Source organism: Ochotona princeps, chromosome X (genome assembly GCF_030435755.1).
Source record: "Ochotona princeps isolate mOchPri1 chromosome X, mOchPri1.hap1, whole genome shotgun sequence".
NCBI lineage: Eukaryota > Metazoa > Chordata > Mammalia > Lagomorpha > Ochotonidae > Ochotona > Ochotona princeps.
The window spans coordinates 34,337,868-34,350,926 of NC_080865.1; the positions used below are offsets into that span (position 1 = coordinate 34,337,868).

Consider the following 13,059-nt stretch of genomic DNA (forward strand, 5'->3'; position numbering starts at 1 on the left):
AAACCTGTGAAGGGGCACATAATTTCTAAAAAAAAATAGAGTTTATATTTGAAAAGCAGACCAAATGTAGAGAGAGTTGAACAAGAGAGAAGAGAGCTTCCATCTGCTGGTTTACTCCCCAAATGCCTGCAAGAACGGAGGCTTGGTCAGGCTGAAGCCAGGAGCTCAGAACTCCATCAGGGTTTCCCTCGTGGGAGGCAGAAATGTTAAGTCCTTGAGCCATCATCTTCTGGCTCCCAGGGTACCCACAGGGTAGAAGCTGGATTGGAACCAGAGGCAGGATTTGATCCCAGGCACTATAATACGGAATGTGGGCATCCCAGAGAAGATGGTTTGATCCACTGTTCTAGAATGTCTGCATCTTAAGGGGTCATTGTGAACCTTAGGAATATGATGGGCAAGGCATCCCATCTCAAGTAATGCAGCCATTACCTGAGGGACTGAGTCCTAATAATACGCCTGTTTCATCTTTGGTATTTGGTCCAGGGCATTTTTTTTTCTCTGCTTTTCTCTTATTGTCTTGTCAGGAACACAGATGACTATAAAAACAGTTGAGTGTAAGAAGTCAGATGAGAATGATTGCATATAATATAAATAATGCCAATGAAAATTTTTCTACTGATGCAAATATGAGTTTAGGCTCTTTAAGTCAAAGACTACAGCAGGTGTCAAAAAATGCTTACTGAATAAGTAAGTGAATGCTACGGAAGTTTGGTCAGAAGTTTGGTCAGAAGCTATATACTTACTCACTGGGCATCTTCTCTTAGTATATGCATTTCTCAACTCAAGGTGTGGTTAAAGCCCATTTTGGACATTTTCTCAGAAATTAACTTTAAAGATAGAAACAGTGGGAAACAAAATTGTCCCTTGGCATGTGGCTACTCACTCATTTTCAGAGGTGGTTCATTTACTTGACTATAATAGTCTGTGTTATAGTGTAATAATTACGTGTTCTAGAACTAGCCAGGCTAGGCTCAAGTTCAAGGAATATCATTTAATTAGTTGCGTGTCCTTGAGCAAATCATTTAACTTCTCTTTCCCATCTTCACACAGGTATAAGGACAACCTGGATCTTGTAGGGTCGTTTTGAAGATCAGTGAGGTAGGTTAAGGATTGTGTGGTGGGCAGAATAATGCATCCCCCAAGAGCAAAAGGGCAACAATTCCACAAGATGCCAATGTCCTGATTCCTGGAACGTGGTAATATGCGATCTTACATGGCAAAAGGAATTTGCAGACATGATTAAGGATCACGAGATGGGAAGATTATCCTGTGGACCCAATGTAAGTATTGGGGGGGGGGGCTGGACAATCAAAGCCAGAATGATGGCTGTGTGAGAAACACTTGACTACTAGCTTTAGATGGAAGAAGGGGGCCATGAGCCAAAAGATGTGAGCAGCTTCTATAAGCTGGAAAAAAAAAAAAAACCCGAAAAACCCAAAAAACAAAGAAGAGAATGGGCTCTTTCTTTGAGAATGTCCAAAAGGGAACACAGCTCATCTGACATCTTTTTTAAAAAGTACTTATTTTTATTGGAAAGGCAGATCAGATTTACAGAGAGAAGGAGAGACAGAAAGAGCTTCTACCTGCTGGTTCATTGTCCAAGTGACAGCAATGGCTAAAGCTGAGCTGATCCAAAGCTAGGAACCAGGATCCTTTTCCGGGTTTCCCATGTGGGTGCAGGGTTCCAAGGCTTTGGGCCGTCCTCCACTGCTTTCCCAGGTTATGAGCAGGGAGCTGGATGGGAAGTGGAGGATCTGGGACAAGAGCTGGAGCCCATATGGGATAGTGCTGTGTGTAAGGCAAGGATTTAGCCACTGAGTCATGTGCTGGGCCCTCACCTGATGTCTTCACCTGGGTCCATTGAAACCCCTATTTCATTTCACACTTTGGTAACTATAAAATAATTTTTTCTTGTTTTAAGCCACCAAAATGGTGGTAATCTGCAGCAATGGAACACTAACCCAGGTGACTTAGTCACTAGTACTCTATGTACAACACTTTCACTTCCGGCTTTCTTCACAGCGCAATAGAATGCAAACACTTCTAAATGCATCTTTGTTGGCTACGTAACAGTATTTTCCCAAATTTTCCAGCCTCTAGCTACTCTGAATCTCGAGGTTTGAAAAGTAGCCTCTGTTTTCCTACAATGGATGGTGGCAAGAGGCGTCTTAGGTAAACTGCCCGACAATTCATCCTCTTTTTACATTTTCCATTCACATATGGAAACTCAGACGCTTTAATCATCAGCCTATTCTATGATTTAGGTCACAAATCATCATCTGATATCCTATTCGGGAACAAGTTAATTCCCGAGTCCCACCTAGCTTTGTTTGGAAAGAGGTTTGAGCCTACAGATTCCGGAGTAGGAGCCAGTCTTTCAGGTCCAAGAGCCAGGGGCTTTAGATAACTTGAATGAGGGAAAGGGGAAAGGAAAGAAAAGAAATTGCTAGGTGAGAGGAAGGCTGGAAACAGAAGAAAGAAAAAGAATACAGTCTAGCCACATAACAGGAACTGAGAGATAGCCTCCTATCTTGGATTTCTCCTGGGTTCTGGCTCCCTTTTGGGCAGCTTACCAAACCGCCTCCAGCACGGGGCACCGGCCCCTCAGCGGTAGACTCTGCTAGCGAGCAAGCGGCAGACTGGGAATGTTGCATTGGGAGAGCGACCGCCCAGGCTGGTGTGGTAGGCAGAGCGCAGGGAGGAGTCATCGGGCGTTCACACAGAAAAGACTACATCTCCCAGGCCGCCACGCTTTCCAGCTGGAGTCCTAGGGCGCTGACTGCTCCCCAGTTTCCGTAGGGAAGCGCCGGGCTACAGCTGCTATTGTGTGTCGCGCAGTGGCTCTCCTCTTCCCGCTCTGGTGTCTATGGGGGGGAAAGCTACGTTTCCTTGCCGTCCCAGCTTAACCCTTCCGGCGCCTAACCGGACAGCAGGCCCCGGTCTCCGGGATTTGGAAGACCTCTCCGCAGTCGGCGGGCCCTGGTAACGCAACCCCAAGGGTATAAAGGTAGACAATTACAGCAGGAGACACAAGCTTCGGGCTCTGGAGTCGGGCTTGGCGGGGGCGCGGCAGAAGCGCTGGCTTTAAGAAGGGGGAGGGGACAGTGTAATCCGGTCGCCCGCGGAGTTCGGCAAAGGAAATCTCCGGCTAGCTCCGGCGCTTGGAGCGAGGTAGAGAAGCGGCTCCCAAACCCAGCACTCACTCCCCGCCTACTCCCTGGGCGGGCCGAAGTGTCACGTTTGCAGCTGCCCAGGAAGGATCCGGACGGACGGTCTCTGGAAGCGAGCTGGGGCTGTGGTTTCTCGCTGCCTAACCCGGAGGCGATGCCTAGGGGGCATGCTACTTGCTAGGCGTCACTCCGCCGGGCTCCGACTGCCTTAGCTCTCTCTGTCACCTGAAGCAGCCTTACGGTCGCCGTTTCCTTGAACACACCCGCCAGAGCTCCTCTTGGAGACCCATTGAAACAGGTACCTGTCTTCTAAAGGGAGGGAGGTTAGGACTTCCCTTTAAGTGGGTCTGGGGGTTCACCCACCACGTCTATCCCGACTATTATGTCACTGATGCTCCGGGTCTTTGTGTCTTTCCTCTCTCCCCATAACTCCCTGTCAGAAGTATGGGGCATCCTCCGCTGGAGTTCAGCGACTGCTACTTGGACAGCCCCGATTTCCGCGAGAGGCTCAAGTGTTATGAGCAGGAGCTGGAGAGGACCAATAAATTCATCAAAGACGTGATCAAAGACGGCAATGCGCTTATCAGCGCTATGAGAAGTAAGTGGACGGCTTTGAAGCCGCTGTTTTTCTGAGCCAGTTGCCTCTGGCCTTTTACCCTTTCTGCACCAGGGGAGGATTGGGGTGACTCCCAGCTCTGGTGTCTGAGGCAGATGGGTTTTTGACTTTGCAGGAGCAGGATCGGTAGAAATGGAAACTGCTAGGTGCCACTAGAACTTTGAGTTTTTGCTTGGGAGACTTGATGTGTAGCTGTACTGGGAACCGTCTTGCTGTGCTATTACTTGGACTTGGCAGATGGTCGTTGACTCAGAAAGGCAGTCTGTACTGTGAGACATGTTGAACGCCCTTCGATGGGGCAAGGTGACATCCACGTTGCAGCACTTCCTAGACAATTGGGAATTTAGGCGAGCAGCTTGAATAATGGTTTTGTTCTAGCCGCCAGTTGCTACAGATAATTGTGCAGGCAGGGAAAAAATTCCCCATGGCAAGTTCTTTTCTAAAGAAAGCACCTTTGCTCCAGTGATTTTTTTTTCTTCTTTAATATAAGTGAGCTACGGTTTGGATCAAGGTCAGTCTAACTTAGGGTTATTGGATGTCTTGATGTATCTCTGAATTCTGCTGAAGCATGGAACAAAGACCTGCTTACTCCTTGGCAGGAAGAGCCACATTCTGAGGGAGTACAGCCACAGTTGGCACATGCTGTGCTAAGGGAATCTTACCTAGATTGCTTTTTCTGGTGGGCACTGCTGACTTAGCTGGAGGATTCTCCATGGCCCTCCCCACCCCTTCACCTGGTGTGTGGAGGTTTTAATTCTGCTGCTTGGCAAGAAGCTTGGAGCAAAAGAATAATAAACATCCCCGATCAGAGGAAAGCAAGCCAACCCTTTGTGTCAAAGTATATAACCGGAAGAATGGAGGGTTAATGATTGGGTGGGGTGATAATTAATTTTTTCTCTGCTCAGCTGTAGGAGGATAGTGAAAAATTGAGTCCGAGTCATTGGCTCATGTGTCATGTCTTACAGTTCTGAGTGGATCTATTGCCCAAAGGCTGAGTGTAGGTACTGTGTGGGGAACTACAGAAGACTGTTGCAGCCAGCCCAAAGCAAGGAGGAAAGCCTTAGATGCGCACTGCTGGCTGCTGTTTCTTGTGTGGTGCTTCTTCCCCTTAAAGCCTATATATGCCTCGCACATGTTGCCTGTTCATTTTGGGTCTGAATAGACAAGCTGTCTGGGTTTTCATGCGTCATTTGATTGGGTTTGAATATGTAATGGTTTGGCATGTGGTGTCCACCCCAAGAGAATTCCTGGTAGCACCTTGCCTAGGGGGCTCTGGAAATGCCTTTTACTGGAGACTGATAGCTCAGGCTTTGGACTGTGTCTCCACTCAATAGAGGTCACCGAGGGGTTAAGAATAGGCATGTCTTGGCACAAAAATAGAGAGCTAAGGGTTCCCTGAAAGGAAAAGGGGTAGGGGGGTGTTCCTGCTTGTTGTTGCTGACTTATTACATCAAGCTACTTGGTGCAGCAAATGAAGTTTTAGCATAAGCTCTGGGAAGGGAGTGCCTGCTTCAAATGCATGGAGAGCCTGAAATGTTTGTGCTAGATTTGTAAGAAAAATCTTTTGGAGATAGGTAAATATTTTCTAAGCTAGGGGTAAGTAGTGCTTTTTATTTCTTTAGCTTTTGCTTTGTAAAATTTGAAAGGCAGAGTTTTATACATATAGACATATACTGCAAGGGGGAGATGGAGATAGAGAGAGAGAGAGAGAGAGAGAGAGAGAGAGAGAGAGACAGAGAGATATCTTTCCAACTGCTGGCTCATTCCACAAATGTCTGCAATGCCTGAGTCTGGTCCTGAACAGAACCAGGATCCAGGAGCCTTTTCCCAATCTCCTACATGTGGGCAGGGGCCCAGGCATATGGGCTTGTTGCTTTCCCAGGCACTTTGCGAGGAGCTGGGTTTAAGTCTAGCAGTCAGGTCTTGAACCTGTGCCCATATGGGATGCAACTGCTGTGGGCGGCATCTTAACTCACTACACCAGAATGCTGGCCCCTCTTCCCTTTTTTTTTTCTTTTTTGTAAGACTAAAAATATTAAGAATCAGCAATTAAGCAGGCCCAAACCTTGCCACATGGGCAAAGATCCAAGAGATGTTCTGGGCCAAGGGGGCTATTCGTGGGGTGGTTTTCTGAGTACACAGATAAAGCCCAAAATGGAACAGGTAGGAAATTAAACTCAGTAGCTAACCCACACTGCATTTCTTTCCTCTTAAATTGCATGCATTCTAAAAACCTAAGTAGCTGGGGGCAAAGGCGGGATGTTTCCCACTGTCTTGACCACAGTAATGTTTATACTCCCACTCTACTTCCTCACACTGCGTCAGCTGGGCCACTTGCTGGGAGGCAGGAGGGTGGAAGCCAAACAAAGGTGTGCACTTACTTTGTGCAGAGGAAAAGAGGTAAAAGCACTGTGGAGTCAGAACTAGAAGCCCTGGGTTTCCTGCTTAGCTTCCCCATCTTGGAATCCAGCACAAATTACATCATCTCTGAAATGGGGTTAATCATATGCCCACCTCCCAGGGTGGTTGGAGGCCCTAAGAAATTAATGGATTATGAAAGTGCTTTGTTAAATAAATGGGCATGGCTAATCAATGTAAGTTGTTGACGACGATATTTGCGTACCTTTGGGTTATTAATATATCTGTCTGTGAATGTGTGAATTTGTAGAAGGTTGTAGAAGGCAAATACAAAAATAGATGATAGCTGGAAGCAGAGAATTCTTTTTTTTTTTTTTTTGAATGTGATCTTCTGCAAAAATGTTGTGGCCTACGTTGGCACGTCTCAGAACTGAGTTTTGTATTCATGCATCTGGATCATGAAATTTGGAACCTGGCAGTGAAAGGCAGGAAGAATGATTAGCACCATTTTATTTAACTAATTAATGTGACTGGCCAATCAGAGAGGTAGTATTTCTAGGAACCACTGAGATTTGGTACACCAAAATTGCAAACATCGGCCAAAAAATCGAGTCCCCAGTGAAACTCGATTTTACATTTTAGCCTGCTTGAATCTGATTTTTTTTTTTTTAAAATAGTTGATTAATTTAAACATATGTATGTATTTTTTTTGAGAGAGGGAGAGAGAGTTCTTCCATTGCCTGTTCATTCCCCAAATGGCCCCAGCGAACTTGAACCAGCTCTCTGATACAGTGCCAGAGAATGCTAGCATTCCAGGTGACAGCTTAACCTCCTGCCAGTCCCTGATTCTTTTCTAAAAAAGTTATTGAACGTTCTAGTCCTTTAAATTTTTTATTTATTTCTTTGGGTGACAGAGAAACAGGGAGAGACAACACCAGACGGTGAGAGAGAGGTTGTATCTACTTTGTTCCTGCCCAAATGCCTGCAATGTCCTAAGTTAAAATAAGGAGCCAGGGACTTAGTCCAGGTCTCTCATGTTGGTGACTGGGACCCAGTTCGTTCACAGCTGTGTCCTGGGAGGTACCTTAGCAAGAAGCTGGCATTAGCTGGAGTAGGGGAAAGGAACTCAGGCACTTCATAGTTGGGCTATGCTAGTCCTCACCGCTGTGCCAAGTGCCTGCTGTCTTGTGTCTGATTTTGTACAGAGCTCTAGATAAGGTTTTCATCACAGCTGTGTGTGATGATTGACTGTTGAAAAATGTAGGTCCTGCTTGAATATTTAAGGTTACTTAAGTGTTCTTAAGGGTCATTGATATGAATGCTGTTGCACGTGTCTATCTTAGGAAAACATTTTCTCTCCCCCATCTACTAAACAAAATCTATTCATAATTTTTAGAGTGCAGGATGGCTTAAAACTAATGCAAAGTAAAAGCACCATCACTCTGAAAGGTGGCTGATTTTTTTTTTTTTTTTTTTTGGCATTGGCAGTTTTGTTTTACTCCCTGATGCTGTTTGAGTATTTGCTGAACACTGAGGCCAGGCGTCATTCAGAACAAATGACGTGGCCCCTGCTTTTATCCCCAGGCAACATGAGACTCCTAATAAGCTTTATGTGAACACATACCATTCATTCAATAAATGCTTGTGTACCTACTGTGTGCAGACCACTGTTCAAATGGCAAAATGGCAGACAGACATATAATGTGTCATGGATATTACCCCGAAGAAGTTCTTTGGCTAGTAAGAGAAATGAAACACAAGTAGAAATTATTGTCATGGAAATTAATAAAAGATCAAAGCCAATATTGTGGAATAGGGGAGTGCCATCGTATGTGACATTAGAGGGAGAGTCAAAATAATGGAGGCAGTAACATCAGAGTTGGACAGAATTATTAACACTTACTACTGGCTTAGCCGTTCCCATGTGCCAGGCACTACATTGGGTTACAGTTTCATGAGATAAGAATGATTATTTCTATCTTATGAAAGAGAAAACTAAAGTTGAGAGGAGTGAAAGTTCTTCAACCAATAAGGAGAAGGTCTGGATCAGCATTTAAACTTAATTCTGAAGGTGATGCTTATTTTACTGTATAATCCACAGTGACAACACGGCATTTATGCAGTACACACGATGCATGTAAAAGGAAGAGAATCTTTTCTCAAATGGCCATATCTGCCAGAGCTGAGCTGCTCCAAAGGAGGGAGCCAGGAGCTTCTGCTAGGTACAGGTCTCCTAAGTGGGTATAGGAGTCCAAGGATTTGGACCATCCTCTGATGCCTTCCCAGGGAGGAAGCTGGATTAGAAGTAGAGCAGCTGAGATTTGAACTGTTGCTCGTATGTGGCGATGCTACTGGTGGCGGCTTTTCCCGCTAAACCACCATGCTGGCCCTTGGAGCATTCTGAGAATGGTGTGTATGGTATAAGAAATCCCACACAAATATTTAGGATGTCTCAGCAATTATTTTGCAGCTTTACATTTTGTTTGATAAAGGTCAGAAGGCCGTCAACCTTGCCTATAAAGGCTCAGAGACTCAATTTTTAGACTTTAAGACCCATACAGTCTGTGGTAGCTACTCAGCTCTGTCATTTTTGTAAGAAAGAGCGATTGAGTTTCAATACAACTTTTATTGACATTGAATTATGAACACATTTTTCATATAACATGAAAAATTATTCTTTGAATTTTTTTAACCATGTAAAAATATTTTAAAAAATGTCTTAGCTTGGCTGGCATAGAGAGTATCTAAAACCAGATAGATTCTGAAATTCTGGGGTAGTGAGTTATCCTGAAAGGCTGGAATGCAATTCTGTTGGTATTTCTTTTTCCCTTGGTGTACTATTAGTTGTACTATTAGTTGTTCCTGCTTTGGCCTCAGGGATGGCAGGCTCAAACACTGGAAAAGGCAAAATAGAAAGCAGAAAAGCTTGAGGTTGTGAAAGTGGGTTAGTAGAGCTTGAGTTTTGGGGATTAAAATATAACAGCCCTTTCTACATTAAAAAAAAAAAAAAAACTAAATCGTGCCACCTGTGTTGGCATTGTGATGTAGCGAGTAACGCTGCTGCCTACAGTGCTGGCAGCTCCACTTCTGATCCAACTGCCTGCTATTGGCCTGGGGAAAGCAGCAGAACATGGCACAAGTGTCTCTGCCACCCATGAGGGACCTGAATGAAGCTCTTGTCACCTGACTTTGGCCTTCCCAGCTATAGCCATTGCTGCTTCTTGGGGAGTGAACCGGTGGATGGGAGACCCCTCTCTCTCTGTAGCTTCAATTTGCAAAATAAACAAACAGATTAAGAAAGTTGCAGTCAATAAATAAAAACATTTTCTTGGGCTGGATGGATTTAATCAGCCTGAAATCCCTGGGCTTGATGATTCAGGTCTATTGATCTTTGAAACTTAGAGTCTAATGAATTAAGAAAAATGGAACACAAGAGTCTTCAGGTAGCAACTTCTTCTGGGAAAGCATCACTGGATTCTGTGAATGAGCAGAGGTAAAATGATGGCGTGATGGGAAAGGTCCTGGCATGGCATCTAGGTACCTGGATGCTGTACTGGGTTTGCTATGCATGGGATCTGTGACCCCGGCAAGTCATTTCAACAGGGTCCCAGGACTGGTGGCTTTACAAAAGAAATGAACTAACGTAGATCTATCAGCTTGCTTTTAGCTCCAACATTCCACAAATTCTTATCTTTTTGCACTATGTATTATAGTATAACAGTTTTGAAAGAAATCACCATTGTATATTCTTATTTTTATGCCTGCATACATTTTCACATCATTTTAGTGAACATGGCATTATTAAATTAAAGAAAAAAAATTGGATAAAAGTTTTAAATAGCTTTTCAAAAGCAAGGATAAGATACTTTAAATATATGGTTGTATGTGAAAAACAGATGTCAAAAATTAAGACTGTCAAGCCCCCATGTATATATGTGCACGATTTTCTGTCTTGGACTCATGAAAACTTTATTTTTAAAAAATATTTTTTTAAAAATATTTTATTTTTAAAAACTTTTATTTTTAAAAAATAAAATAAAAAGATGAAACATGCTCATGCTTTATTGTACAAGAAGTCTTATATTTTTAAAGCAAATAAAGGTATTTAAAAAAAAAAGAACTGGAAAGATAATTTTGTTTAAAACATGTATAATTGCTAAAGTTAGAATGCTATAATTTATGGTGATTCCTTTTGCTAATACTTGCTATCGTCTGAATTTTTATTGTAGCTACCCTTGCTTTCCATTGAGGCTCTAGTAACTTGCCTACCTTACACATCCACGCCAGCATTTGTCAGTTTTTGTCATTTTGATTGACAGTATTTTAACTTGGGTGATATCTCATTGTGGTTTTGATTTGTATTTCCTTAGTGATTAGTGCTGCGAGGACTCATTCGCCACGTTCATTTGTAGGTTGTCTTTCGAGAAATGTCTATTTAAGTTTCTTGCATTTTTAAAATTAGATTTTCCCCATTTAATTGGTGGGATTTAATTGATTGCATTCCATATGTGAAGATTTTCATTGGCAGTTTGACTGTAGTTAACTTGAACTTTGGGAATGTTAAACATTTTAATAAATTAATTCTTCCAGTTCATGAACATTTGTATCACTTCTTGAATTTCCTTCAGTAGTGTGTTATAATTGTCATCAGAGCTGACAAAATAATAAACATGAAATTACTTTTAATATATTTCATTTACTAAATGTTTCACAAATATTAATATCTACATTATTAATAATACATTTTACACTCCCCCAAAAAAGAATGCTATAATTTATGTAACTTTAATAACCTAGTCTCAAATTGTAAAAAAATATGAGACTTTCTTATGCTCTGCATTTTTAAAGGTAAGAATTTTCGATGTTTATGCCAAGGTTACCTTTTGGGGTGCCTTTTCAGTATTCTCTTTGGCAACCGGGGTTTCCATCTTGCTGAGTGTTGCCTTTGCTCCAGGGATGGATCGGTTCCAACTCCGCCACTGTATGCTGTATGACCTTGAGTGAGTTCTTAGTTTTCTGAACCTTTATTTCCCTGTTTGTAAAATTAGGACTTTGGACCGTGGTATTTACAGTTGCTTCTACTTTTATCCTTCTGTTTTGTCTTACTCAAGTGGCTAAACAACCTCAATTGACTCTGTCACAGGCTTGGGGCCAGTTCATCTTTAGGGAATCAGCAAAGGGAACACGTACCTCCTTATATGCATTGAGAGTAGAAGACTTGAGTTATGCTGGCTGTTGCGGACTGTTTCCTTGCTGAATGCCCTTCAGTTCTGTTCCACGTAACTTTACAGTGAGGGAGATCAAAGCTTTTGCTACCTTAGGGGTGGGCGTCCTACCATGATGTCCAGGGAAGAGTTGTTGATATAATATCCATGCTCACTTAGCAGTTATTCTGTCATGATCCCAGTGATATTTAATAAGCACCTTTAAGCATAAGGAGTTATTTTAGACTTACAGCTTAATTCAGATCAGTGTAATGGGTATGTTGTTTGCTCTGGCTCTTGGTAGGTGTGGAGCTGTGTCAGATGGGCTTTGATAGAGGTGCTGTAGCCATGCGCGTTAGAGGGCCTCAGAACAATATTCTAAAGTAGTACATTTGGTGGTGATGTGGGAATTGGGAACTAGGGTGGAAAATTGAACCAAACCGGCCTTTTAGTGCAGCCATTTGTAAGATACCGTTTGTTAGGAATGGTGGATGGTGCTCAGCTGGAGTAGGGAATATTTTAACTTGACATGCCATTAAGAAAAAATGGGCCTGGTGCAGTAGCCTAGCGGCTAAAGTCCTTCCCTTGCAATGTGCTGGAATCCCATACGGCCACTGGTTAGTGTCCCAGCCACCCGGCTTCCCATCCAGCTCCCTGCTTATAGCCAAGGGCAGCCCAAAGACTTGGGACCCTGCACCCGTGTGGGAGACCCAGAAGAAGCTCCTGGCTTCGGATAAGCTCAGCTCTAGCCGTCGTGGCCCACTGGGGCAGCGAATCAGTGGACAGAAGTTCTTCCTCTCTGTCTCTCCTCTCTATATATCTGACTTTGCCATAAAAATAGATAAATCTTTAAAAAAACCCCTTTTTTCCAATTAGATTTAAGAGTGATGAAGGAAAATTACTTTTCAACTTTATTTTTATATCCCTTTTTTTTTTTTTAAAAGCATGGCCAAAGCCTTTTGTTTAATCTGGCATCTGTTTCTCTAATCAGCTACTACTGAGATTTCCTGAAAGCTCATGAAGATCTGAAACTATGCACCATTTTCCTGGGGAGTATCCTGGAAACCCAGAGCGAATTTTTTTTTTTCTCGTGTGGTTTCTTGTGACGCTTCACCAGGCTTGGGCAATGTAGAGGCCATGCCGTTTAATTCCAGAAGATCTACTCAGCACCCACTCCGTGTCAGGCACTGTCCTGGAGGTTGGAGTTGACAGTGAGGAATAAGGCTGCCCTCGTGGAACATGTGCCAACTAGCTACTTAAGTAATTTCTTAGGAAGCATTAAGAGGAAGTTTAAGGTACAGTCTGTATATCAGGAAATAGAGATGTTTTGGGGGAGGGGCTGAGGGAGCTAGACAAGGAAGACACAGCTGTCTGTTGGAAAGCAGAATACGTGAAGGAGGAAGAGTTCCTGAGGTAAAGAGACCTGTTTTACTACCTTTGTTCGGTTTAAAGGTCTTTCTTTTTTCTTTTTTTATTTTTTTTTTATTGTTAATTATTTTGCATTATGTGACAGTTTCATAGGCTCTGGGAATCCCCCCCTCCCTCCCCCTCCCCTCCCCCCGGTGGATTCCTCCACCTTGATGCAGTATTACAGTTCAAATTCAATCAAGATTCTTTCATTGCAAACATATACCAAGCATAGAGTCCAGCTACTTATTGTCCAGATTGGTTGAACAGTTTCTTGGGGAGACCTTTTCTGGTCTGAAGT

At 43.2% G+C, this 13,059-nt stretch overlaps 1 protein-coding gene across 4 annotated transcripts in view; it reads left to right on the top strand.

Annotated features, from left to right (window-relative positions):
- Positions 1 to 2,827: 2,827 nt before the first annotated feature.
- Positions 2,828 to 13,059, top strand: part of OPHN1 (oligophrenin 1) — a 329,287-nt gene continuing 319,055 nt past the window's right edge. For 2 of the 4 annotated variants that reach the window (XM_058658533.1, XM_058658536.1), the window contains exons 1-2: positions 2,887 to 3,471; positions 3,614 to 3,771. In XM_058658533.1, the coding sequence (XP_058514516.1) occupies positions 3,618 to 3,771 (154 nt within the window). In that variant the 5' untranslated portion in view covers positions 2,887 to 3,471; positions 3,614 to 3,617. Of the gene's footprint in view, positions 3,472 to 3,613; positions 3,772 to 13,059 lie in introns of all 4 variants that reach the window. The other 2 variants (XM_004595205.4, XM_058658534.1) reach the window with 2 other exon arrangements.